Source organism: Diadema antillarum, unplaced genomic scaffold, assembly GCF_040938485.1.
Source record: "Diadema antillarum isolate AM-2024a unplaced genomic scaffold, OU_Dant_1.0 scf00000029, whole genome shotgun sequence".
NCBI lineage: Eukaryota > Metazoa > Echinodermata > Echinoidea > Diadematoida > Diadematidae > Diadema > Diadema antillarum.
The window spans coordinates 3,134,411-3,161,431 of NW_027270918.1; the positions used below are offsets into that span (position 1 = coordinate 3,134,411).

The 27,021-nt window shown below is 40.7% G+C and overlaps 1 protein-coding gene across 1 annotated transcript in view; it reads left to right on the forward strand.

The window, feature by feature from the left end:
- Positions 1 to 1,957: 1,957 nt before the first annotated feature.
- Positions 1,958 to 27,021, forward strand: part of LOC139739636 (uncharacterized) — a 37,885-nt gene continuing 12,821 nt past the window's right edge. The window contains exons 1-14 of the mRNA XM_071650249.1: positions 1,958 to 2,176; positions 3,286 to 3,492; positions 4,610 to 8,113; positions 8,690 to 9,480; positions 10,429 to 10,535; positions 12,439 to 12,615; positions 13,835 to 14,522; positions 15,785 to 15,989; positions 16,760 to 16,879; positions 17,708 to 17,884; positions 18,590 to 18,673; positions 21,645 to 21,728; positions 22,677 to 22,769; positions 25,379 to 25,381. Of these exons, the coding sequence (XP_071506350.1) occupies positions 1,958 to 2,176; positions 3,286 to 3,492; positions 4,610 to 8,113; positions 8,690 to 9,480; positions 10,429 to 10,535; positions 12,439 to 12,615; positions 13,835 to 14,522; positions 15,785 to 15,989; positions 16,760 to 16,879; positions 17,708 to 17,884; positions 18,590 to 18,673; positions 21,645 to 21,728; positions 22,677 to 22,769; positions 25,379 to 25,381 (6,459 nt within the window). The remainder of the gene's footprint in view (positions 2,177 to 3,285; positions 3,493 to 4,609; positions 8,114 to 8,689; positions 9,481 to 10,428; positions 10,536 to 12,438; positions 12,616 to 13,834; positions 14,523 to 15,784; positions 15,990 to 16,759; positions 16,880 to 17,707; positions 17,885 to 18,589; positions 18,674 to 21,644; positions 21,729 to 22,676; positions 22,770 to 25,378; positions 25,382 to 27,021) is intronic.

Here is a 27,021-nt window from a genome sequence, read left to right on the forward strand (position 1 = left end):
TGAAAAAATTTCACTTTCGTCAGAGATCATGCCTATTTTATCGGTTGATATTGTTGATTGCTAGTGTGTTACTGTTAGTATACAGTTATTACACTGTATGTGTAGTGTGCATATAACAGTGCAATGCTGTGTTTAGCGGTATATTACCGTGTATGTTGTACCGGCCGCTTACTGCCGCAGTTACTCTATTCAGTATTGTAACTTAAAATAATTGCATCTGAGTCTCTAGTAGATGTATTTAAAAGACCTGGAAAGTCCAGATAGAAATTAAGTTTTCACACTTTTAGTGTTAACAAGTGTCAGAAAATCTTTGGAAAATTGCGATCGCTGCTGGAATTGCTTCTCTGTACACAAGCACAGTACGAATGTGTTCAGTGCATGCACTTACAAAGGCCGAGTTGATTTTGGTCTGAATGTAGCCACAGTGTTCCGCATATTCTATGGTGTCATTGGAAAGCTAAATTTTTTTTTTTCTTTTTCCTCGGTCAAGTCTTAAGTTAGCGGTTGTAGCTGCATATAACGCCAGCGGTCTGCATGAGTGTATACTGCCACATACATGATGTATATCTTTCTCTATCTTTTCTTCCATTTTCAGGTAGAACATAGAATCTAGACCTATTCCTAAGTTTCTATTATTATTCTATTATTCTACATTGTTTTTTTTTTTATTTTCTTTCTATATTTTTATTATAGTACATGTAATTGCTTTCCTCCCTTCTTTTCAAACATATCCATCTCTCTCTTGCTTTCCTTTATAATGTAAGTTTCTCTTCTTTCTTTCCTTCTGTCATCTTTTAGTTTACCTGTCTACTCTCTATTTTGCGAACCTTTTGTTTCATTTTTTCTAATTTGAACTTTTTGTTACAGTGTAGGCCTGCCTTTTCTTTCATTATTTTTTCCCCTTTTCGTAGCCTTTCCCTTTACATTCTTTCACCCCTGTCTTATAACCACATTTTTTGCAATCTTCTTTCATTCACACACACGCATACACACATGCTTTTTTGTTTTTGTTTATCTTATTTTTTTTCTCTTTTTTATATGAACAATAATGCACAAATTATTTAATTGCAAAATAATACAAATTTCATTATGACAACATAAAGTTCCACATTGTTAATATTACGAATGAAAAAGGAAAAGAAATGTATATAAAACAGAGCACACAAAACCCTCACACACACAACATGAACAACCCCAATCCTCAAATCAATCGGTACCTTGACTCGGTATAAGCTGAGAGAAAGGCTGAAAAAGTATTATCTTTTTAAAGGCACCATAGAAGATCTTGCCCTGGTCACTATGAGATAGCTACATTCAGATCAATCGCAGAGCTTGCTGCCGTGCAGCCATGAACATGTCTTGTACGCCGTGCTGCACTGTCTGCTCCTGTGCAACGCAGTTATCGCAGAGTGAGTACATGTGTAGCTGCGATCAACATTCTTCCGAGAAGTAGAAGAGTGTCAAAATGCGAAAATTCCTTTCCTGCTGGACTTGACTCTCTCTCAGATGCAAATATTTGAGGCCGTTGGGTATTTAGAACGAGTTTGTGCATGTTTGGAGGTCAATTGACAAACGGGTTCGAAAGTACACTAGTGCCAACATTGACATTGTGTTACCTTCCGGATTTTCCTTTTAGAGTCTCTGAATAGACTGAACGAGACACTTGAACTAAACTGGACCAGTGAACACTGGACACTGAAACTGGAAGAAAATGTACAACAACTGGGGAAGTGGGCCACCGAGAGGCCAAATGATGGGACATGGACCTCCCGGACCACCTCAGATGGGAATGCGTCCCCAATTTCACCCAAATGCTCCAATGCCTGTAATGCAGCGTGGACCTGGTCCAGGACCTGGTCCAGGACTTGGTCCAGGACCTGGTCCAGGACCTGGTCCAGGACCTGGTGGGCCAATGTTTCATGGTGGAAATCCTCATCAAATGATGGGCCCAAGAATGATGGGCCCAGGTGGTGGGCCCATGCCTGGGCATGGACCTGGCATGCCTCAGCCTGGTGGTAATGGAAATCCAGGTTACTGGGGTGGACGTCCACCCTTCCAGCATGGCCGTCCTCCTGGTCCCAGACCTGACAGAGCTCCTGGACCACCACCATTAGTGATGGCTGGAGATCCTGGACCACGTCCTCTACAACAGCCACAGATGCAGAGGGATCCACAGGTATTAATATAAATTGCACATGACTAAATTAAAGGGTATAATGTCCTCTGTTGGATCATCTCTTCAGTAGTCTCTGATCAGTGCCTGAGACATCAATTCAATTCTCGTATTTTATAAGCAGCTTAGCTTCATCAGGTAGAAAAAATAACAGTGCTAGATTTGGGCCTCTTGATCGTAGACTGGAGGTATTTAACCTTTTTTTTGCCTTCCTTCAAGGAAACCAACGCAAATATAAATTTGGATTGAGTGAAAGCAGTAGTATAATGTAATGTATTGAAACTACATGACAATATAAAGAAAATATGAAAATTCAACATATTTTCTCTCGTAGTAAAATGAAAGAGCATTTAACTTGCTTCTTTCAGAACTTAAGAGCTGGGGGAATGATGTTACCCTGGACGTACTGTACAATGTATGTCTAACAAATCTGTTAAATGTACCTTTCATGAATAATGATTTTTTTTTTCTCTCTTATTGGCCATACATGCACATGACTTCATGAAGTGGTGTAAAATCTAGCCTTTTAAAGCTATGATGACATTGAAATTATTAAAAATTCAATAACTTTTGAATTGTTTACCTGATTTTCCTAAAACTTATGATGTTGTGTTTTACTGCAGCTGCAATACTGCTACTTTATCTCTCGATCTACATTCATATATATATATTTTTTTTTTGTTTGTTTCTTTGGGGGAAATGGGGGAGAGGGGTGGGTGGGTAATGTACAGGTACTAGTGTAAATATTTATGAATACTGCATCAAGATACAAATGTATTGATCATAATTGCATGGCAGGGATATTATTGTACACCTGTACTCTCTTTCAATAAAGTTGTCCACTGCAAGCCTAGGTTGCCCCATGATGCTGAAGTTGCCACAGTTTTCTTGCAATGACAGATCGCGTAGAGTCAATTTGTGTGTGAGTTGTACAGGACAGTGCTGTTATGATGACACTGCTTGATTGACCATTTCTGTTTACGGATACCAACCAAAATTTAGCTGCAGCTAGTGGCAAATACCTTTAGAGCAAAACTGTTGGTAAATCAAATGGCACATTTTCTTGCACAGTTTGTATGCCATGTTTAATATTGTGTCTCATCCATTCATAGGAGGAGGCATTAAAGTTCAGGAGCCTTCAAGATAAGGCCAAAGAGTGGCAGGCCACTGCATCCGACCGGCAGATGGCTGAGGTGGAGCAGCAACGTCAGGCCATGGAGGAGCAGTGGAAGAACTACCACAGTCAGATGCAAGTGTACCAGCAGCAGTACCAGCAGTGGTACCTGTCACAGGAGGCTGCTTTGGTCAATGTCAAGTTGGTGAGCCTGAAAAGCCTTGTCTGCCATTACAAAAGCACAAGTGTCTTCATTATGTGATATTCAAGTGTTATTTTTTGGAAGAGTCATATTGATATTCTGCGGTATCAGCTGCATTGTTAACAGGTGACCCTTATAAAGAGAGAGGTGGGATATGTAAATATAGGTTTAAAGTAGAGTCCCGGGATACAGGGATTGTGCCCTGACAGAAAGATCCATTGAACTTGCCTTTGCCATACTGGGGTAGTTATTCAATAGTGCCATAACATCGAATTTCATTTTCCCTTTCTTCAAATGTTATCTGATTTTAGGATATTTCTTGACATAGGAATAACAGAATCAGACATACTATGTTTTTGAATAAGGGGGGAAATTTTTATATCAAAATATGCTTTGGAAGTTGAACTTGATAGACCAACTGACCAACATAGTAAAATTTTATGCTTACGTGTAAATGAAAAAAAAAAAAGCAAAATCAGAGAGCATACCCTATGGTTTAATATCTTTCATGGCAACTACGAATGCACAGAATTCACATCGTAGATTCCAAATGCTCAAAATATTTATTAGGAATTGGTGAATTCCAACAGCTTTGTTTAGTTCCCCTAGGGAATTATTACGATAATTTGAAGAAAAAAAAATTATTAGTGTGTTGTTAGAAATTTTTGCAATTGTCCTATTTTGCCTGTGTCTTTAACGTCACACTTGTAAAACTAGAGATTGAATGTGTACATTTCCATCATCCATGCATTGAAGGTGGAGAGAGGCTCACTGAAACCAGTCAGGATATGAAAAAGGTGTCCCTATTAGCATATAAACATTTATGGTTCAGTAAATACCCAGCTTAGATGTCTAAATGGACTATGTGGTTTCGGACAGGATATTGAGAGTGATGAGTAGCCATCTTATAACTATCAAGTGGATGTCAACACTACATACATCATCATTATTATTGAATCCCAAAAAGAAAATGCATTTATAACCTACCATCAGTAGACATGGAAGAGATTTGTCGAAAATTATTTTTACAATTCTGTCAGATTGTAAAGTTCATTTTAATATTGTGCATTATTTCAAGAGATGATGTCCCACTTTCGCTGTTTTGTTTTTTCGTATTCAGGAGGATTTGCATGAAAAGAAGAAAAATTGTGAGAAACAGCTGACAGATTGGAAAACTCAGTTTGACCAGTGGGTGGAACAGCACAAGCAGCATCCAAACAAACAGCAATTTGACCAGTATCAGAATCAATGGAAATCATGGCAAACTCAAATGGAGAGCATGCTTAATACCTTGGACATGCAAATAAAGATCAAGGAACACTCGCTTCAAAAGGCGAAATCTGACAGTGTTCCAGCAACGCTAGCACCGGCACAGTTGCAGCCAGGAAACACGCCCCAAGTGACAGGAACCAGCTCTGGAGCACCAAGTGTGACGCAGGATGTGAGAACTACTACTGCACCTGGAGGGAATGCGGCTCAAGCACAACAAGGCCCTGCACCGAGTGGGCCTGGGATTGGACCAGGGATGGACACGCGACCAGTGGGTCCTGGGATGGCGGACTTTGGTCCTGGACCAAGGGGTCCAACTGGAACAGGGTCCGACCAGGGCATGAAAGGTCCAGGCTCGAGAGGGCGAGATGAACGTGGCAAAGATACAACTGAAGTGGGTCCTAAGAAGAGCAAAAATTTCTCCTTTCCATTTCCAGGGGATTTTCCCTTTCCTGATGACATGGATAGTTTTCCTTTCCCCCCAGATATGAAGCTTGATGATATGTTTTCTGCTGGTATGAGTTCTGATGATTTCCCATTCCCATTTCCAGATTTTCCCATGCCTCCAGATTTCATTAAGTCTGATGACTTCCCCTTTCCTGGTGATATGAAAACAGACATGTTTCCTGATATGTCAACCAAGGAGATGTTTGCATTTATGAGCAAGATGGAATCTAATCTTGAGAAGTCAGTCCAAGAGGAAATGGCCCAAACCTTTGGTGAAAACAAACCATCTCCTAGTGCTGCAGAGCCTAAACAAGCTGGCCTACCTCCAGTGCGTCCTCAGGGCCACACTGACTCCAATCAGAGAATAGGAGTAGAAAGAGAGCCAGGATTTAGTGGTACAAATGATGGGTCACGTAGTAAAGATGAAATTCAATCTGGCATGGGTAGAAGACCCCTAGATAGTGAAAGAGTACAAGTAGGTATGAATAGAGGTCCGGGGAATGTAAGTGCTAGTCCATCAGGTGTCGATGGAAGTCTACCTGGAATGAATAGAGGCCCTCCTGTTGTGGATGAAGGACCTTCAGGTATGAATAGACCTCCTACCGGAATGAACCCAGTTCCACCTGCCATGAACCCAGTTCAACCTGCAATGGATGGAGGATACCCAGGCATGGGTGGGGGTCCGCCCATCAATAGAGCACCACTTGGTATGACTTCAGATCCTGGTATGAGTAGGGGTCCACCTAGTATGGATAGGGGTCCACCTGGTATTAATAGGGGTCCACCTGGTATGGATAGGGGTCCTCCTGCTATGGATAGGGGTCCTCCTGCTATGGATAGGGGTCCACCTGCTATGAATAGGGGTCCACCTGGTATGGATAGGGGTCGGCCTGTTATGGATAGGGGTCTGCCTGGTATGAATAGGGGTCCGCCTGGTATGGATAGGGGTCCACCTGGTATGGATAGAGGTCCTCCTGGTATGGACAGTGGTCAAGCTAGTATGCAAAGGGGTCCACCTGGTATGGATAGTGGTCCAGCTAGTATGCAAAGGGGTCCTCTTGGTATGGATAGGGGTCCACCTGGTATGGATAGGGGTCCACCTGGTATGGATAGTGGTCCACCTGGTATGAATAGGGGTCCAGCTAGTATGCAAAGGGGTCCAACTGGCATGGATAGAGGTCCTCCTGGTATGGATAGTGGTCCAGCTAATATGCAAAGGGGTCCACCTGGTATGGATAGTGGTCCAGCTAGTATGCAAAGGGGTCCACCTGGTATGGATAGAGGTCCACCTGGTATGGATAGAGGTCCACCTGGTATGGATAGTGGTCCAGCTAGTATGCAAAGGGGTCCACCTGGTATGGATAGGGGTCCGCCTGGTATGGAGAGGGGTCCACCTGGTATGAATAGGGGTCCACCTGGTATGGATAGTGGTCCGCCTGGTATGAATAGGGGTCCGCCTGGTATGGATAGGGGTCCAACTGGCATGGAGAGAGGTCCTCCTGGTGTGGATAGTGGTCCAGCTAATATGCAAAGGGGTCCACCTGGTATGAATAGGGGTCCACCTGGTATGGATAGTGGTCCAGCTAGTATGCAAAGGGGTCCACCTGGTATGGATAGAGGTCCACCTGGTATGGATAGTGGTCCAGCTAATATGCAAAGAGGTCCACCTGGTGTGGATAGGGGTCCACCTGGTATGGATAGGGGTCCGCCTGGTATGAATAGGGGTCCGCCTGGTATGGATAGTGGTCCACCTGGTATGAATAGGGGTCCACCTGGTATGGACAGGGGTCCACCTGGTATGGAGAGGGGCCTTCCAGGTATTGAAAGGGGTCCACCTGGTATTGATAGGGGTCTACCCAGCAGAGGTGCTGTGACAGGTCCTCCTGGAGTTGACAACTTTCCACCAGGTGCGGAAGGGGATAAACTCAAAGCAGCTATTGCTCCACCTGGCATGGATGATCATCCTCCTGGTGAAGAAGCTCCTTACAAACCTCCATACTGTAGCCCTCCTAGAGACCTCCCACCTCCCGGGGTTGATATCGCTCCTCTTGGAATCGATGGCCAACATATATGCACAGCAGGTGGACATGGCCCTGCTCAAGATGAGCCCCTTCCACCAGGGATGGAGCCTCCTCAGTACAGTGTAAGAAGTGCTGCCAAGCCTGATGTTGCCCCACCAGGATTGGATCCCCCCAGTCCCCCAGGGGCAGAGCAAAATGCTCCAGACAGTGACATTTCAAAAGCAGAGAATGAACCGGATGATGCAGGGCTTAGTGAGTTTGAGCGCAAACAAAACCTACCTCTGTTTCCTCCGAGGCAAACCAAGGGATTGACACAACACTGTATTCCAGTAACAGCGATGGTTCAGGATTCACTTGGTTCGAGCTCATTTGTGTCATCACGACAAACACTGATTGGCAATCCTCTTGCTGGCTTTGATACCCTGGAATCAGAGAAGGCTCGAAAGAAGCAGTTAGAGCAAGCAGAAGAGCATGAAAAGACTAAAGGTAATACAGCAAAAAATAAGTTTGCTACCAGTAATGCTTCTGCTGCCAAAGATAGTAAAGACTCTGTAAAGAAGGGCTTAATACAGATTAAGACAGAGCCGAAGTCCGAACCAACTGCTAAAAGTAGTCGTGATCCAAACAAGAAAATAAATATTATAGTGAAGTCACTCAAACAGTCAGATGAGGAAACTCAAGAAAGCGATACCCATCGACGGACTTTGCCCCCACCTCCAAACTCTTCCAGCAAAGGCCCAGCTCCTGCATCAATAGGTGAACTCTTCAAACGGAACTCCTCAGGCACTGTTGGGTTCAACAAGGAAACAAAGGCAACGCTTCGGAGTTATCGCAAAGCTGCAGAGGAAGATGAGGAGGATGAGGAACATAAGCATGAACCAAAGAAGGTATGAAAATTGTAATCAACTCATTTTATACAGCATATCAAATACCAAAGGCGTTGTTAACTAGGCAAATATTTGATCTTTCATGGAAAACAATTCAAAAATGGTGAACATGATATGGGATTTTGTGTGAAAATGTATCATGGTCAAGATGAAACTTATTTACATTTTGTCATTATGATTTTGAAATCTTTGTTTTTGTGTGTCCACGCAAATTGAAACTGGTAATGTAGAGGAAAAACTACAGGGTCTTCTGATCTTGGAGGTTTTTTTTTCTTTATTATTATTATCATTAAAAGACAATGTATTGCAGCTTGGCCTTTTCGTTAGATGAATTGGGCTGTTCAAGTCTCTGCTTAACTGGGTAGTCATGATATACAAGACAATGCAATCACATGCAATTACAGCCATTTTGCACATGCATTAAGTTAATGTTTTCATTTTGTCATTATTTTGGACAAACAATGGTAAAATTTAAGCTCTAAAAACAGCTGATCCAGCTCTGCTTGTTCAGTCTTTACTCAGCCAGTTCTCCTGTTCAAACACTTCCCTAAGTCACTCTGTTGAAATATCTTCCAGGATCTCAAAGATTCCAAAGTCAAGAAAGACAGCAAAGGCCGGGATGATTCGCTGCGGGCCTCAGCTCCATCTCCACCGAAAGGATACAGGTCAACTGACAAGAAAAAGAGGGACTCGCCATCTCCAGACAGACGTAGGCGCAGATCTGCCTCAAAGTCTCCAGACAGAAAGAGGAAGAACTCGAGATCACCTTCCAGAAGGAGAAGGGACTCGCGATCACCTGGCAGGAAGGGGTCAAGGTCACCGAGCAGAAGGCGGCATTCCCGCTCCCCTCCTGGGAACAAGTCCAAGCATTCTCGTTCTCCTCCTGGGAGGTCCAAGCATTCCCGCTCACCATCTCGAGGCAGGAGTAACAGGTCACCAGACAGGCGCAGATTAGGTTCCAGCCAGAAGGACCGGCCAGAGAGGTACCGAGACAAGTACAGCAGAGAGTCGCGGGGACGTGATCACCGGCCACGAGAGTCCAGTCAGCCCAACACGGAGGCATTTGAGAAATTACGAGAACTACTCTACGACACTTTGGTCCGTCAGCCAGATGACAAGCAGCCGGAAGTTCCTCTAGGGGAGAGGCGCTACATAGACGAGCGTCAGCGTGGAGAACCCTCCAGGGCTCCATACGTTGTGAGGAGAGAAAACTATTACCCCCAGGCTGAGAGACCAAGGATGCGTGTGCCCCCACCACCACCGCCAGCACGCCCAGCCCCGCAGAGTAGTGATGTCCCCAGAGGCCAACCGTACAGCCTACCACGGGATCCTCCAAGGGATTCAACTGCTGAGCGATCTCTTGAAAAGTAAGTGCATAACAGTGCTCATGAGAACTTGGCTTCAGTGTGACGATATTCTATGTGACAGATTTTACAACAAATTTTACTTGTTGCTCATCACTTCGTCTACCTAAATCCTAGTAGTTGGAATGTGTTTTGGTTGAAATGCTGCCACTTCCTCTCATTAACATTCTAAAATTATGACTTAATCCATTGAATATGTAATAAATTCCTTTTCCTGCCATATAGCGACTTTCATAATGCATCCATATCATAGACTGTTGAATGTACATCCTTAACGGTCACTGTTTGGAAAGTTTTTTTTGTTTTTTTTTTACCCACCAAAAAGTCTAGTTTACCCCATTGGAAATGCCATTTTGTCTTCAGGTGTTGGAGAATGTGTCCACCTAATGTAGTGGTCCACTGTTTCTGGCCAGTATATGAGCTGCACAGATTATCTTTTATGATCCCAAAATCATTGATTTCATGCAGCTTCTTGCTATGATGAATCGTATTTCTGCTTCTTCAGTTTATCTTTTTATATTGTATTGCATTGAAAAATTAATGCCACCGAAGAAGCAGTGTTACGATACATTATGCATGTTACTGGCCATTTACTCTGAAAGGGATGTGTCCCTAGGGCCTGTTGCATAAATCTTTTTGCCTGAGAAAAAGTCAAGTTCATTTTAACAAAAATATTTGTGTGTGAAATCAATGGGAGAATCATACTAACCTGATTTTTTTTATGTTCGTACTTGAGTTTTTCTCAGATTAAACATTTTATGCAACAAACCCCTGCTGGTATGATCGTGGAGGAAATTCAGGATCCCGATACAGACTCAATATGATGCTATTTTTTCTTTTTTCAGGCCAGTCACAGGAGTTCATTAAAACCAAAGTTCATTAGCAACAACTGGAGTCTAAACAAGTTATGTTTGCATCATTTGTTTGTCTGTCTGTCTGTCCGTGATACAGACCAGTGGAGAAAGAGCCGTCACCCGACAGAGACAGACTACCTCCGCTGGTATTTGAGTACGAGCATGAAGACTCATCACGGCCTCCCTTTGACATAGATGTGAGAGGTATGATGTACTTGCACTTTGCTCACACACACACACACACACACACACTCTCTCTCTCTCTCTCTGTTGTGCGATATATGAGCTTTTAATTTAAAGTACAAGTGTAATTTTCTTCAGCGTACAGTCTGACCTCTCCTATCCAGACATGTCAGGACCGGCGCTCATCCGAATAAGGGATTTGGCCGGATATACAAATTTGTAGGAGACTCAAAGTTTAAAGGGATGGTACAGTATTGGTGGAGTTGAGGATTTGGCTTTTAACTTTTTGCAAGATACCAAGAAACCACTTATGAAATGGTGCAGAGCATGCCATTCTAAGAGGAATTCAAAGTTTATTTGATGAAAATCGGTTTTGGAATGGCTGAGACATCCATAAACAAAGTAAAACAAAGCTATCGTGATAAAATGCGGGTCCCACATTTTATTAGTATTGCTCTGTTTTGGGTATCTCAGCCATTTCATAACCAATTTTCATCAAATAAATGTTGAATTCCTCTTGGAATTACATGCTCTTTCATATTTCATAAGAGGTTTCTCATTATCTCAACTAAAAATGTTAAAAATCTGAATTTAGGTCTCAACCAAAACTATACAAGCTCTTTAATACACGCAGCTGCCTACCCAATGGTGGCTACAGCATGTATCAATTTTGCATTAACATGTCACGTCCTCGTCAGCTGGTCTGCGTTAATAATTTTCTGATGATGTGCTCAATGAACGATCGCCTGTACCATGCCCTGATTTAATGATAAGTTTTCTGTCTTTGCTCTTGCTGTGGTTTTGGGGTAGTGAATGTCTGAATGCATTTTATGTAGATGACAATTTGATGTGCATCTATGTTAATTACGTTGGGAATAAATCTTATGTAATTTGTGGGAGTTTGTGCAGGAATTTTGTCTGAGTTTGGAATCCCCTTGTCACCCATAATAATTTATTAGACTGAAAAAAAAAAAAAAAACATAACGGTGAGATTCTGTCTGGATAATTGAGAAATCCATGTAATGGGAGGCTGGATAGGAGAGGTTGGACTGTGGGAATATTGACAGTAGCTTTCATGGTGGGTATGGATGAAGAGAAATAGGAGCAGATGTCCTAGGTGGATACTGAGATGTTGGTGAGAATTTGTGAAGGTAATACCACTTCAAAACTCAGCCAATCATGCTAAGTTGCATTCCACTGAGTATGTCAAATTCATCACAGCCATTTCGATTGTAATGTGGAGATTAGTAAGACATAATTTCTTGTGAATAGAGTGTGAATTCTAGTATTTGTCGCATTTTTAAAATTAGCCATTGAGTTTATACCAATTCTTGAAAGATAATGACTGCTTGAAGACATTTTGAAGACAGCATTGGCGGCTCCCAGAAAATCTAATGAATTTCTATCTTCTGTGCTTATGAAACAAACAACATCTTGCACAGGAAGCAACATCTTTTTCATTAGAATATTTATTTCCCTGTGTCAGGAACTCATTTTTTAATGATATGTTGGTATTCAAAAGTGCAATAGGAATCATGATAGATATTCTTAGCGAAGTACAGTACTGCAAAATAAAAAATGTTCCTTTCCATTTTAATTTTGCACATTTCTCGAGAGCCAAAAATTTGCGAAAATGCATGCAAGAGTTCTTGTCACGCTTAGATGCATTGAATGCCAGTAGCAATTCGTGAAAATTTCATGCAGGGGAAAAGGCTGTTGCCTCCAATTTGCACAAGTTTCATGATGTGAAAATATCTTGCTTTACAGTGGTCAGTTGACCAGTCTGCTTGGATGTCGTAACCCAATGAAGTTTGGGAGCAGCATTTACATTTTTCTGACTGCTCCAAAGTTGGTCCATTTGCCAAGTCAGTCAGATGGATTTCTTCATTAGCGTTTGCCCACTTGTCTCTACAATTGCTTACAGAGCCCATTGCGAGTTTGCTCAGCAGTGCGGTGGTGGTCGATGTAGTGGACTATGAGCACGGACAGATCCGGCAACCCTCGATCCGGATTATGAATGGCGAAGAGCTGATGGAGGAGGATCAGAAAATCATGCTGTCCTCTATGGCTGCTGTGGTGGAGAATCTACCACCATTAAACGGTGAGATAATGGGTAGTGACCCCCGCTAAAAAAGCCCACTTTGTAGCAGTGCACACAGCTGCAGCTTGCCAAACTGTGTTTGTTATTAGTATGGAATGAGGGTTTAAGGAATGCCCCAGTCACATAGACATCCCGGATCACCCCGAACCACCCAGGATCTGATCCGGGGAGAGATCCGTGTTGACGCCGGGAAGCCAACACGGCAACTTTTGGAGGTCAAAAACATCCGGCGTCATCCGGGGATTGCCGTGTTGGCAGAGCAATCCGGGGTGGTCCGTGTGGCTGCCGTGTAGATGCCGTGTTGATCCGTGTAGATGCCGCGTTTGTCCGTGTAGACGCCGCGCTCTTCCGGCCTTATCCGTGTAGCTGCCGTGTTGATACCATGTGTACAGTCATACCAAAATCCCGCATCTCCCCGGATCTCCCCGGACGTCCCCGGATTTCCCCGGATCACCGTGTAGATCCTTGAGCATCCGTGTTTATATGTGACTGGGGCATAAAGTTTACGTGAAATTTGTGAGGGTGTGACAGTACTACAGTCCCACCGGAAAGAGCATTGTAGTACATTGCAGGAGATGGCACTAAAGTTTGATTCTTATTAGCAGTACTGTGGATTAAAAAGCAAATATATGGTGATGTGCAGTTTAAGGAATGCTTTTCATTGCCTCCTCTCGGACATCACTGCATACTGTAAAAGTGGTTTCTTTCGCGGTGGTTTTATTTTCGCGCTTTGAGGTTGAACCGCGAATTTAACATCACGCGAAAATGTTTTGAACTCGCCGATTGTTACAACGCTATTGCGCACATGCACACACAAAGTTTCCGCGCATTGAGTGTATTGAAAGTCAATTCACAGCGATACCGTGCAATATAGGTACAAGCATGTTATAAAGTACTCAAGAGACGATATTTCAGGTAAGCCTGCATTTAATTTTAATTTCTATTTAATAAATCAAAGAATAATTGCATTATAGTTTGGGTTTTCATGTGCAAAGTAAAACAGTTTTTGCCGACTGTGAAGTCACAGATTTTGCCGACCGCGAATTTAAACACGCGAAAAAGTCAGCACCGATGGGAACCGCGAAAGTATCTGTGCGCAAAAGAAACCACTTTTACAGTATGTACTAAACACAGGGAAAATCCTGCAAGCATGAGCATTTCTTTCTGTAAGGGTCTGATTATTTTATTCCTAAATTATGTCTGTTTCCTGTATCCTCAGATGAAGAAGATAATGTGTCACAGTTGCACCAAGATGAAGCTCCAACTGATCCGGTCCTACCGCCCACATCCCAGATGCCACCTCCTGAGCAGTATTCCCAGCCATCCCAACCCCCTGACGTATCTCAGTACGAAGCCCCGCTGGAAGTGCCCCAAACCCAGGATGAGTATTTTCATGACGAGCAATACCAGGACAGTTACCATCACCAGGACAGCTACCACCACCAGCCGCATGATACCATGCACATGCACCAGGGGCAGCAGCAGCAGGGGCAGCAGCAGCAGGGGCAGCAGCAGCAGGGGCACCAGCAGCAGGGGCAGCAGCAGCAGGGGCACCAGCCAATGTTTGGTGGTGGGCAGCAGCAGCCGAGCCAGTTCCAACAGCAGTTTCCACATCCACCATTCCAGGGTGCGGACCAGTCACAGCAGGAGGGGTCCTATATGCAGCATATGATGGCCCACCAACAAGCCCCTCCCCCTCCTCCCCCGCAGGAGAAGGCACCGGAGTCCTACCAACCCAAGCCACCGCCCCCGCCGCCACCGTCATCGGAGACAACTGCCTTCCCCTTGTGGTCTGCTGTACCCCCACCGCCGCCCCAGGAGAGCTACCAGCCCAGTCCGGGTAGAAGAAGCCTAAGCCCTGTTAGAGATCAGACTGGGGAGAGAGGAAAACGTGGTCATGATGACATGTATGTTCCTTGGTTGTCTGCATTGTTATTCTTTCATGACATGATTCCAGCATTCTAGTGCAAAAAAAAAAAAAAAATATCTACTTGACTTTCTTCTGTGTTATTAGTATTATCTAGATATGACAGCTTTAAAGGGATGGTATAGTTTTGGTTGAAATGGGGATTCGGGTTGTAACTTTTTTACGAGATAATTAGAAACCACTTACATGAGTTTATTGGATTAAAATCGGTTTTGAAATGGCTGAGATTCCAAAGACAAAGAGGTCCTAAGAAAAGATGGGACCCACCTATTAGGACCAATTTGTTCTTCTTTGTTTTTGGATAATTCTACCTTTTCAAAACCAATTTTCATCAGATAAACTTTAAATTCCTCTTAGAATTGTATGTTTTTTAGTATTTCATGAACTGGTTTGTAATTATCTTGTAAAAGTTAAAATCTGAATCCACAACTATACCATCCTTTTAAGCCCTTCATCTTGTCCACTCCAAGACCATTTATCAGAAGGGCCAAGAATTATTTCATCTTACATAAGTTCTCATGAGATTGAATAAGTCATTCTTGGCCAGATCTATGCAGGAACTTTGGACTATTTCATCTCCTTGTTAGTAAGGGTCATATATTAGTGTTTGTTATGTAAACTGCCTCAGTGCATTGTGATAGACTGATGAAAGAATTCTTGCCATGGCATATTACTGTAAAAACTCAAACAATTGTGGCACTACTTACTTTCTGTAACAATATGTTCTATCTCCAAACTACCATAGATTTGTATAGTTTGTCAGCAATTGTTGCATATAGGAAAAGATTTGTCTAGTTGATAAACTCTGCAAATGCATATCTGTTGTAAAGTGACAATGTTTTTGTCATATAAAAAAAAGGGACAAAGTATACGCAATTACAGCACATGAACTCTGTCCATGCCTGCTGCACAGTAACCCGGCACTGCCAGAAGCGCACAAGTAAACATTGAAAGTGTGACCCTGCTCAACCTCCACTTGTTGCACATTGGTGCGTAAGATCATTTCAACCATTGGCGAGTATACGAACCTGACCACTAGTGACAAAATGTTCACATTTGTGTGCATTAGGGAGAATTGTTTGTGTACACCCCATTTGGAAAGGTATTTGCGCCCTTTGCAACTTTATATTTCTCCAAGTTTGTATGCCCCGGGAAGGGTTGTGCAAGTTCCCACATTGTATTTAGTTGTGTGACTTTTGCTTCGCTGTCTTTCTTAACCTGCTTTTGTACTTTCATGTCAAGGTTCCGTGACTCTCCTCACAAGGACTTGTACAGTGACATGCCCCAACAACCCCAGCCGCCGCCCACCAAGGTCAAGAAGCGTGAAGTGGTGGCGGTAACGGACATCCTTGATCCACCCAACCGGGAGAAACGTCCCCCTAAGATCTGCGTGATCCTCCGAGGTCCGCCAGGAAGTGGCAAGTCCTACATAGCTAAACTCATCAAGGTACTGTGCTCGCAAGATTGTTGCAGTTTCTAATTTCCTCATGATTTTGTGCATTTCGTACTACTGGCTGTAGACTTCACTGGTTCACAGCCACTGTTCAGGAATTAACTCAAACCGATGTCTTTTCCACGCATACACTTATGACACTGATCTATTCATGTGCACAATCTGACAGCTTATGTACTAACTGAAAGAATTCTAAAGGAGGATCACTTTTGTTTCAATTAGGTTTGAAGTCATTATAATCAGATTCTGCTGTGGAATGCTGTTTGAAATAATTGGACAAAGTTTGTAAAGAGTGAAAGTCAAGTAGTTGTTTTTCTGTTCCTGTCATGATGTAACTTTGGATGTTTTTCAAATTTGCTACTTACATGTCATTCAGCAAGGCATTTGAATATGTGTACAGATTTAAGCTATGAGTAAATAAGTTAATGTCTTGATGTTATATGTTGACACAGCATTTCCAAGTACAGCCGCAGTGGCTGCAGCAATTCTATTGATTTAGTAGAGACTTATGTTTCGACTGTGCATTGGTCAATGTTTCAACTTCGATAACATTTGGCAATCATTGTGTGCATGTGTGTGTGTGTATAAATTTTTCAAATAAAAGAAACCTTTACACAAGTATAAACCTTCAATAGATACTGGTCTCTTACATAGCTTTGTGTTAGCAAATGAGTTTCTCATAATATTTGTGCGTCAACAGCGGGTTCAAGAATTGGATGTGCACCGGTAATTCTTAAGAGTTTGTTTTGCCATTCTCCATGCAGGAGAGAGAGATAGGCAACGGTGGTCCAAGCCCACGCATGCTGTGTCTGGATGACTATTTCATGAGTGAGAAGGAAGGAATGGAGAGGGATCCCGAGTCGGGCAAGATGGTCAAGAAACGGGTAAGAAGCAGATTGAGACACCCCTTTGCAGACTGGGCATTTATTTAGCAGAATCCAGTCAGGTGGACATGTTTCATTTCTCATACAGTTGAACCTCTCTTATCCGGCCTCCCTTTATCCGGATCTCTCTATTATACGGACGCAATCTCGCCGTGATTTTTTTTTTTCATACAATGTAATTACGGGAGGAAAGGGGGATTCCCAACTCCTTGAGAACTCCATTGGAGCATGGACCGTGATTATGTCTTATCGAACTAGAATGACTATGAAGGTGATCGAACCAAAATTGTGCAGTCTCAAACATGGAAGGCTGCACTTATGTGAATTATGTGTTTATAAGCATATTTCTTCATACTGTTTCTTGGCTGTTGGTTGCTTTTTTTTATCTATCTATTTGTTTTGTTGTTGATTTTTTTTGGGGGGTGGGGGGTGGGGGGAGGTGTCCAGATTGTCATTCTTGCATGCACCAGGTAATGGAACAGCAGACATAACATTTTAAATTTGTCTGTGACATTGTGAGAGTTGGCTTGTCTGTCTTTCTGTCAGTGTGAGATTATACACCAGCTAATTTGATATCTTGGATCAGATACGTAGGTAGGTCTGCCACGTCAAATAACTCAGTCGAAGAATCTTGAGGGAGAGGAAAATATGTCAGCATTATGATGACATTTTCAAAGTACGTTACGCACAATAATTTTAATCAGACACAATAAATCTCTCCCCCTTGATGCCATAAAATTGAAAAAGGCTCACCTCGTTGAGTTTGTTTTGTTTGTTGTGAACCGGATAGTAGCATGAGTCTCATTCTCTCCCCTCTCGGTGAAATAGTACCAGGAGTACGAGTATGAGGAGGGTATGGAGGCCATCTACCACGTCAGCCTGCTCAAGACCTTCAAGAAGACCATCGAGGACGGCTTCTTTGACTTCATCATCGTGGACGCCATCAACGACAAGACATCAAAGATTGAGCCCTTCTGGACCTACGCCAGAATGAAGGGTTTTGAGGTATGCCTGCATTGACATATCAGTGTATGAAAAATGACCTAATATTGATAATGATGATGATGATAATAATAATAATAGTGAACTCTTTTAGAGTGCTCATTCTACCTAGAAAAGATACTTATGGTGCTGTGGAAAACAAAAAATGCACAGGATACCACAATTTTCAACATTGTATCATGGAACATGAGAACATACCTGAAACATAGTTATAAAATAATAATGTATGTAAATATTGATGTAGATTGAAGACATAGGCTTTAAGGTTCAATTTAAAAACCTGAGTAGATGGTGCTTGTCGTAGAGATACAGGGATGTTATTCCAGTCTTGGGGCTCATGTAGGAAAAAGCTTGATCTTGCTGATTATGTGTCATCAGAGGTATCTGTTGGATTTTGTGAGTTACCTAAACCTATCCACCTTTTCAATTTATGCATTTGTTTGTGAGGAATATCTAGCTCTTCATAGTTCTGTCATAAGCTGCTGCTGTGTTTTACTGTAAATGATGTCATGAGAAACAATTGACATAAACCTAAACAAAGCATTTACTGATTTAGCATGTACAATATAAAATTTGTAACTGTATACATATGTGCATATACAGAAGGGTTTCTGAATTATTGTTGAAATACTTGTAGGTGTATGCTTAAATGTACACTTATGGATTTGGCACACTTGTACCCACATCTGTGTCTGCTTTCTGCCCTAGGTATACATTGCAGAGTTGCTGGTGGAGCTGGGAGTTTGTGTGCAACGTGACATCCACGGGAGAGGAGAGATGGATATCAGAAGAGTAAGGAAATTATTTGATTTCTGTGCTACAGCAGTTCTTTATCTAACATACTTGTAATACAGTGCACTCCCATTATAACGAACATGGGTGTAACAAAATTTTGGTTACAACGAAGTAAAAAGTCAGGCCATAGCATTATCCACTCCATGTGTGTTTATTGTTTATTTGTTGGGATATAATGAAATTTAGATATAACGAAAGAAAAGTGCCGGTCCCGAGGACTTTGTTATAATGGGAGTCCACTGTACCAGCTTATAGACTAGGGTCTTGTGGTATAAAGAGTTTGATTTTGAAGGTATTATTTACTATAAACAAAAACTCAGCTTTAGTGCTTCAAAATAGTTCTAGAATGTGAGTTAAGGATTGAAACAACCAATGTAAAAATGCTAATCTGTATAATCAATGTTAAGTATTGTTAAATTCACAAAATGTAAACAGTAGTTGTAATTAATTTTTTTTTATTCATGTTCCATATTCCACATTTCATACAAGTTTTATTTGTCCCCGCCGAACGAGTTCGAGCAGGGGACTATGAAACGGGCTCCGTACGTGTGTGTGTCCGTCCGTGTGTCCGTCCGTCCGTGTGTCCGTCCGTGTGTGCGTCCGTGTGTGATCAAAATGTTCAAAATGCTACTCCTTCGCCATTTCTAACCCGATTTTGATTCTGTTTGCTTTATATGATAGCACTACATGGGAGCTTTGAAACTTCTATACAGAATTTCAATTGTGACCTTTGACCTTGACCTTTGACCTATATTGTACATTTTGCTTCAAAATGCTACTCCTTCGCCATTTCTAACCCGATTTTGATTCTGTTTGCTTTATATGATGGCACTAGGTGAGGGCTTCAAAACTTCTACACAGAATTTTGACCTTTGACTTCTTTGACCTTTGACCTTGATTTTTGACCTATATTGTACATTTTGCTACAAAATGCTACTCCTTCGCCATTTGTAACCCGATTTCAATTCCGTTTGCTTTAAGTGATGGCACTAGGTGAGGGCTTCAAAACTTCTACACAGAATTTTGACCTTTGACTTCTTTGACCTTTGACCTTGATTTTTGACCTATATTGTACATTGCCTACAAAATGCTACTCCTTCGCCATTTCTAACCCGATTTTGATTCCGTTTGCTTTATGTGATGGCACTAGGTGAGGGCTTCAAAACTTCTACACAGAATTTTGACCTTTGACTTCTTTGACCTTTGACCTTGATTTTTGACCTATATTGTACATTTTGCTACAAAATGCTACTCCTTTGCCATTTGTAACCCGATTTCAATTCCGTTTGCTTTAAGTGATGGCACTAGGTGAGGGCTTCAAAACTTCTACACAGAATTTTGACCTTTGACCTTGATTTTTTTACCTATATTGTACATTGGCTACAAAATGCTACTCCTTCGCCATTTCTAACCCGATTTCGATTCCGTTTGCTTTATGTGATGGCACTAGGTGAGGGCTTCAAAACTTCTACATAGAATTTTGACCTTTGACTTCTTTGACCTTTGACCTTCATCTTTTTACCTATATTGTACATTTTGCTACTAAATGCTACTTCCGGCGGGGACTTATATTACGCACCGCGTAATTTCTACTTTTCTTTGTATTCCATTTGATTTTAAAAAAGAAATGTTTTAACACAATGGTCAGTTTGAAACAAAATTGCACAAATGTATAAGGACGTATAATTGACGTGTAATATGAGAAACCCACTAAAAAGCAAAGCTTGCAGGATGTAGGTTCCAAAACTATAATATAGGCTTTTAGTACAGTATGTCAATGTCAAAAATGACGTAACATGCAAAAATACAAGATGTCTAGAATATTATAGAATTTATGGAATGCACAAAGTATTGTATAATGTTCATGATTAAACTTATGGTATCAATACTAAGAAAAGTAGCAAGTTGATCAAACAAATGAAGTCATCCGAGCGAGGCATCGTTTTGAGTATGCATAATTTTTTTCAATTGATCACGGCAACGTAATCAAACGTAAAATTTTAGAAAATTGGCTTTCAGATTTTGCTTAAAGGAACTTAAAAGAACTTGATTACAACCGAACAGAAAATATAACTCATTCCAGAAAGAAGTAATTGTCGTAAGGGCTAAAACTGTACGAACAGGGCAAAAATGATAGGATTCACTGTGTCTTGTAAGGTAAGTATGTTTCTTGTAGGGTAAATTGTTTCTAGAATAAACCGTCTACAGTTTTGGTTTATTGAGAAATAATGATATCTCCTTATATTTTAGGCTTTGTTGCGACATTTTTATATGGTACCATGTTTTGTGATACAACCAGTCTACACGTGTGCATCAAATAAAATGTGATAACTTGAACATTTTTCAAATCACTGCTCGCAATGGAAAACAATACTTTAATGAGTAAGGAAGAGCTCAATATTGGGCAAGCAGCTAAAACCTCCTCCAGACTGGTCAGTATCATAGAATATTGATTTGTATCAGGCACATCACATATACAGGTGATGAGATATACCATATACTGGTTTATTGCCTGACCCGCTCTTTCTCATCACACTCAGTGTGACATCTTTGAGAGGAATGATGATGGTAGCTACCCTTCATCTCTTTGCACACCAGAAAATGTTGCCTGTGTAGGGGCATATATTGCACTTTTCCTGTATCTCTGTCGTATACTCCTTGATATATACTCCTTAAGCAGTGTTAGTAGGTGTTCACCTCATTTTTAGCCCGTTGAGGACGGGCTGATGTTGCTAAAACACGCATTTCCCATAGAGGCCTGCCCAAGTTTTCTTGGGACTAGTCTTCAACGGGTTAAAGAACCACACATTCTCTCACAGACATCAACTGAAGCAGAAAATTGCCTACCCTTTAATAATCCATGTACCTCGCTAGTAGTCCTGTGATATCCTTCTCACAAACCCATGGTATCACCACTCGTGAGCTTCTCATTATTGACTTGGTGTACCTCTGTCTCTGTCAAATGTAGATCATCGAGCACTGGGAGTTCGCCCCAAGGAAATACACTAAGCTGGATGTGGTGGCGCTCTTGCAGGATGCGGCTATTCCGGAGGTCAGTGACCCTTCTCGATTGGTACTGCACAATCCAAGTCAAGTCTAAGAATATGTCTGTTCTGTTGATGTATTTCTATTTCAAAAGTTATTATGTAGACTTTGTTGTAGTTGGTCGGACAGAAAAAAAAAGAGGAAAATCTGTTAATGAGGCTAATGCTAGTGTGTAGGGGAATCATTTGAAGAAAGCTTCAATGAAATTATACAAGACTGTATGGTCCTGTATGTACTCATAAAGGTACGGTTGTGAAGCACATTGACTTGAAGTGATTTTGTTGATTTGTTTCTTGAAGAAAAGAAGGGAATCCATTATTCTTTACTAAGTCTAAATTGTATAAACTGTTACTCTTGAACTTTCTCGTTGCCTCATAAAAAGACACACTCATTTGAAATATTTATTTGATAAAAAAAGATTAATATTCTTTTGTTGGAAAGTATACTAATGTTTTTTTTAAAATATGTTTATGTTCTTGCATAATAACAAAGGACTGCAGATAGGAGAAATCATATTTAAGGTATGAAATTGAAACCAACCAATGCAATGGAAACAAAAATCACATTTTTGATGAGGAAAGCACAGTGACACCAGGCAGACACATAGCAAGAGTAGAAATCTACCCTTACTTGCATCTTTGAGATATCATGGGCCAGAGTTTTAGCAGGATTGGAGAAATCTATGCAATATTTGATTTTCTTACGCAGCTCATCCACATCTTTCAAATGGTTACAATGCAACCGAAGTGACTAGATTTGGTCCTGTTCTTGCTCTGCTCCAATTCTTCATGACATGTTTAGATACACTAGCATGCTCAAGGTATTCTTTCATGAAGAAGGGGGGGGGGGGATGGAGAACACACACCCTTCCCTCTGTATAACTACCGGTATTTAATTGAAAAGACCAGGATACGATGCAAAGAGGAATAACATACAGTGTATTATTTTTTGGTAGGTGGAGATGGAGGATGAAACTGGACCCAGCATGATGGAGCAGCTAATAAATCAGGAGCAAGAAGCGATGGAAGAACTGGAAGAGGATGAAGAGGTAAGTGAAGGTCAGGAGGTCAAAGGTCAGAGGGCCACCTTCTGAGTGTACTGCACATGTTTCTAGACATCCCCTGCCTCTGTTTAGAGCCCTCTTTTGAGCCGTTTGTGCCAAGGTTTCCAACAATGTGCAAAGCATAGAGGAGCGTAGAGTTTTGTAACATTGAGAGAAATCTGCTTTATGCATCACGTTTCATTTTGGAAGTTATGAGATGAAAGAGAAAAAATTTGCGTTGGTGTTAGGAACAAACGATATTCCATGCTAGACCAAATCACTGTTATGACTACAGGTTTTGTTTCTAGAACTAGTGTGCTAGACTTCACAGTCTTCATATAGTATTTGGCGCCAACTGCAGAGCACGGTCGAGCTCTTTTCAGATGTCTTGGTGGGATGATCAACAGTATCACATCCAAAAGAGTGATAGAAGTGTAAAAGTCTCTTGTGTAAGACAGTGGCCTGTATGCCAATCTTCGGAGGAACTCTATTTTACCTATAACTCCGCTGTCCTCCATAGATTTTGCTTGAGGCAAAAATTACGAATTGATGCAGTTTAATTTCATATGGAATGTGGTTCGTACCAAATTTGAGACTGTGTGATAGTACTGTGATGAGGTTTGCGTTCCTTGGGGGATGATATGAGTGACAGACTTCTGGTGAGGAAGCATTTTAGTGCAAACGTCATATTAAGAGTGAGATAGATTTAGAGATGCCTCCATCAGTACAGTGTCAGATAGCTACACACAGAAGTGCTAGCATTAGGGATTACTGTGCAAGCCTCTTTGGCTGCTAGAATGGTTATTCTAGACCTGGACATCTCTTTCTAATTCATATATGTTTATATCTGTGGTAGATTTGATAGCGGTGGATGAGTTTTGTGTACTTGTGTTCAACTTCATATTTGATAACATATTTTTTTTTTAATGTAAAGTGTGGAAGCAAGCTGCAGTCTTTGAAAAATAAATCAATTTTTGTTCTTTTTTTTGTTCATTTGTCATGCAGCCTTTGAGAATATGACACATCTTCAAGTAGCTGTGAGCTATGTAATTATATGAATGTTTTGTATCTTAATGCATTGACATTTCGGTAGGCCTTCAAAAGGGTTCATAGTACAAAGCTACCATGCCTCTCTCATTGTACTGCAAATTCCTGCAAATTGAGATATATCTCTTCATGTCCTGAGAATAGTAGTATACATATAAAAGTCTGCCTGATTTGGGAATTATCAGTAATTTATTTTTATTTGTTGAGATGCACACAACACACAAGAATCTTTCTGCTTGCACTTAGCTGTTGCCAGCTGTGATATCAGAAGAAGGGGAGAGGGACATAGTAGCCTAGACTACAGTTTATTCCTGCAAGTTCTATTTCACCACAGTGATTTCTAATTCAGGTGTTAAACAGCTTTATTGATTGTGGAGTTCAGATCTTGAGCACACTTTGGCACCAAACCTCCTGAAGTAGGGCGGTATTCAGAAAAATAGAGCCGTATCACACAGGCCTTTTTTCATGCACATGAATCACTTTATAGCCATTGTTTAACGTAATTGAAATGATGTATTTTTGAGCCTCTGAAGTCAATGAACTGAACAGTTCTAATGGGGGCAAGATTTCTGCAGGATCTGCTTATCGTTAGCAAAATGTGTTTATTTGTTGTTTTTTTACAAAATTGATTACAGGGCCTACTTAAATATCCCATGTTTGTTTTTGTTCTTATTGATAGTGAAGTCTTAGATGTCTTTCATGTGATTAGCACTAAAGAACATTGACCAATTTATTAAGGATTAGATTTGAAAGTAAAGTTTATGCTTGTCAAAAGTGGCCTTGCTAAAAGGTGGTCATGCGTTAAGGTAAACATTGCCTTGGTGAACACTGGACTGGCTTTTCTGCTACAGAGAGGATCACAAGAAATGGTGTGAATGTTCTTTTTAAGAAATTTTCTGTCTTTGCTTTTTAAGCTTGCATAATTCTTGTTTCTGTTACATCGTATGGGTCTTTAAATTACATTCTAAATATGTGGTTGATTGTATGTAGTATTTATAAAGTAAATTTTTAGACACTTGCTAAACTTTGTAGGAATTTAGCTTTAACGCAACCATTATGTAATGATATATGCCTAGCTATCCATTAATCCTAATGTGTAGAGATAATTGTGTTGATGCTTGATTTTAATTGTGATGTACACACTGATAAACTCAATATCATTAGACTATTTACTTTCTGTTGATGTATGATTTGTGTTTTAACCATGTTATTACTTTTAGGATATTTAGGATCGGATGTTATGACTAGATTCCAGGTTTTGTAATAGTCAGTTTTCTGCCATGAGATTAGCGGGTTAGTCCAGAGCAAGCTTTCTTAACAACTTACTAGAATTCTACTGGAAGATAATCTTATAAGTTTTACTTTGACATAGTGTATAAACCTGAAAGGAGAGTGAAACTAAGTCCCAATGTGTTTGCTCCATCATCAGTTTGCATTAATCAGTGTCTGTTTTATCAATCTTCTTGGCTGTTTGCTCTTATTGAAAATGTATCATAGGCATATGACTATCTAACTGTTGTATCTAAGTCTAGATGTGTGAATTCAAACTAAATATTACTGAAAGTAAGGCTGTACAGTGTATCTTGCCCTTGCAGACAATTAAGAGACATGACTGCAAAGGTCTATATTACTCAAACATTTAATTAGCATTGTATATAGTATGGTTACTAACAATGACTGCTATCACTGGTAAATGCAAACAAAATTTAAAGTTTACTGTCTGATGCAATGGTACCTAGAATCATTGCTAGTTAGTGCTATGGAAGTTTTACAGAAAAACTGCTGTTTTTCTTTTATCCTCTGCAAAGTTTGTTTGTTTGTTTGTTTGTTTGTGTTTTTTTTTTGTTGTTGTTGTTTTTTTTGGGGGGGTTGTTTGTGTATGTTTATTTTTAAAGCAAACTGAGGAGGAATTCCAGAATTATTTGCAGAGACCAAGTATCACTACATGCATGGAAAAGTTGTGCTATAGGACAGGAGGTGTATACTTTACCTATCAGTGATTGACTTCAATGATTTATTTCCTCCTGGGGCTATGGAAACGATGCAGTAGATTAGCAATTATACTTATTATTACCATTCTTATATAGTGCATCGTATCTTTGGCAAGGGTCTCTATGCACCGGAGATTACTATTTCATATCCCCTTTGTATTTCTCTTGCTTTTGTTGGTATTTTTATTGCAACTAATTTACAAATAGCCCTTTATCAATGTAAATAAACCTGAATTGTTCTGTGTTTCAGTTGCAGCCATTATAGAAATCATGGGCATACATACTGGTTGATATGACTGACAGCTGTCTAGCAATCAGGAGGTTGTTGGTTTGAGTCAAACCGGAGTATGTATGCCTGTGATTTTTTTATTTATTTATTTATTTTTTTGATGGCTTCTACCAAAACACTAAATTATCTGTGTTTATTTACACTGATGAATGGCAGTTTGTCAATCAGTTGCAATAAAGGCAACTCAATGCAATAATCTTATTAATTTGAATAGTTGGTACTTTTTTTGGTATATTTTGTTTTATGGTTAATTTTGTTGTATTAGTAATCAGGCCAGGTTAAAAAAATGAGATAGAGTTTCAACAAAGAGCTTTCCTCTGATCTTTGAGGAAAGAAATTTCCGCCATGATCACTCAGGGCATTCATCGTACAAGCCAATAATTTGCTGTAGAATTGATTTGCTGAATGAGTGATGTGTTGTAAGATAGTGAAAGTTTATCTGGGTGTGGTCAAATATGAGCTTGTATCGAAAACTCATTGAAAGTAGGATTGCAAATACTTGTTGGGCATTTTAGCCTCTAAGGAATATTGTTTCACTTATGAAACAAAAGCTGTTATTATGGTGTGTACAGGGTCATGTCAATAGCCTCTGGATGGACACATGAGAATGCTAATATTATGTCCTGGCTGTATGGATTTCCTTTATAAAGATATGAATGTACTGCATGCCGCTTGCTTGTTAGGTGTGGCAGATTATTTGGGCCAAGTGTCACAAGGAGTTGAGTGGGGCAGGTTCTTATTTCACCAATGGGAGAACAACCTCTCTTCCAGATGGAAGAAAACACTTGAAATCTATTTATAGCACATGTGTGTGATACAATCGCGCTTGAGAGAGAGAGAGAGAAATATGGCCTTCTTAAAGGGACTTTGTCATATTACATAGAGCAGTGTGGGCAGTATATTGTACAAAATCCGAGCATCTTGAAATTGC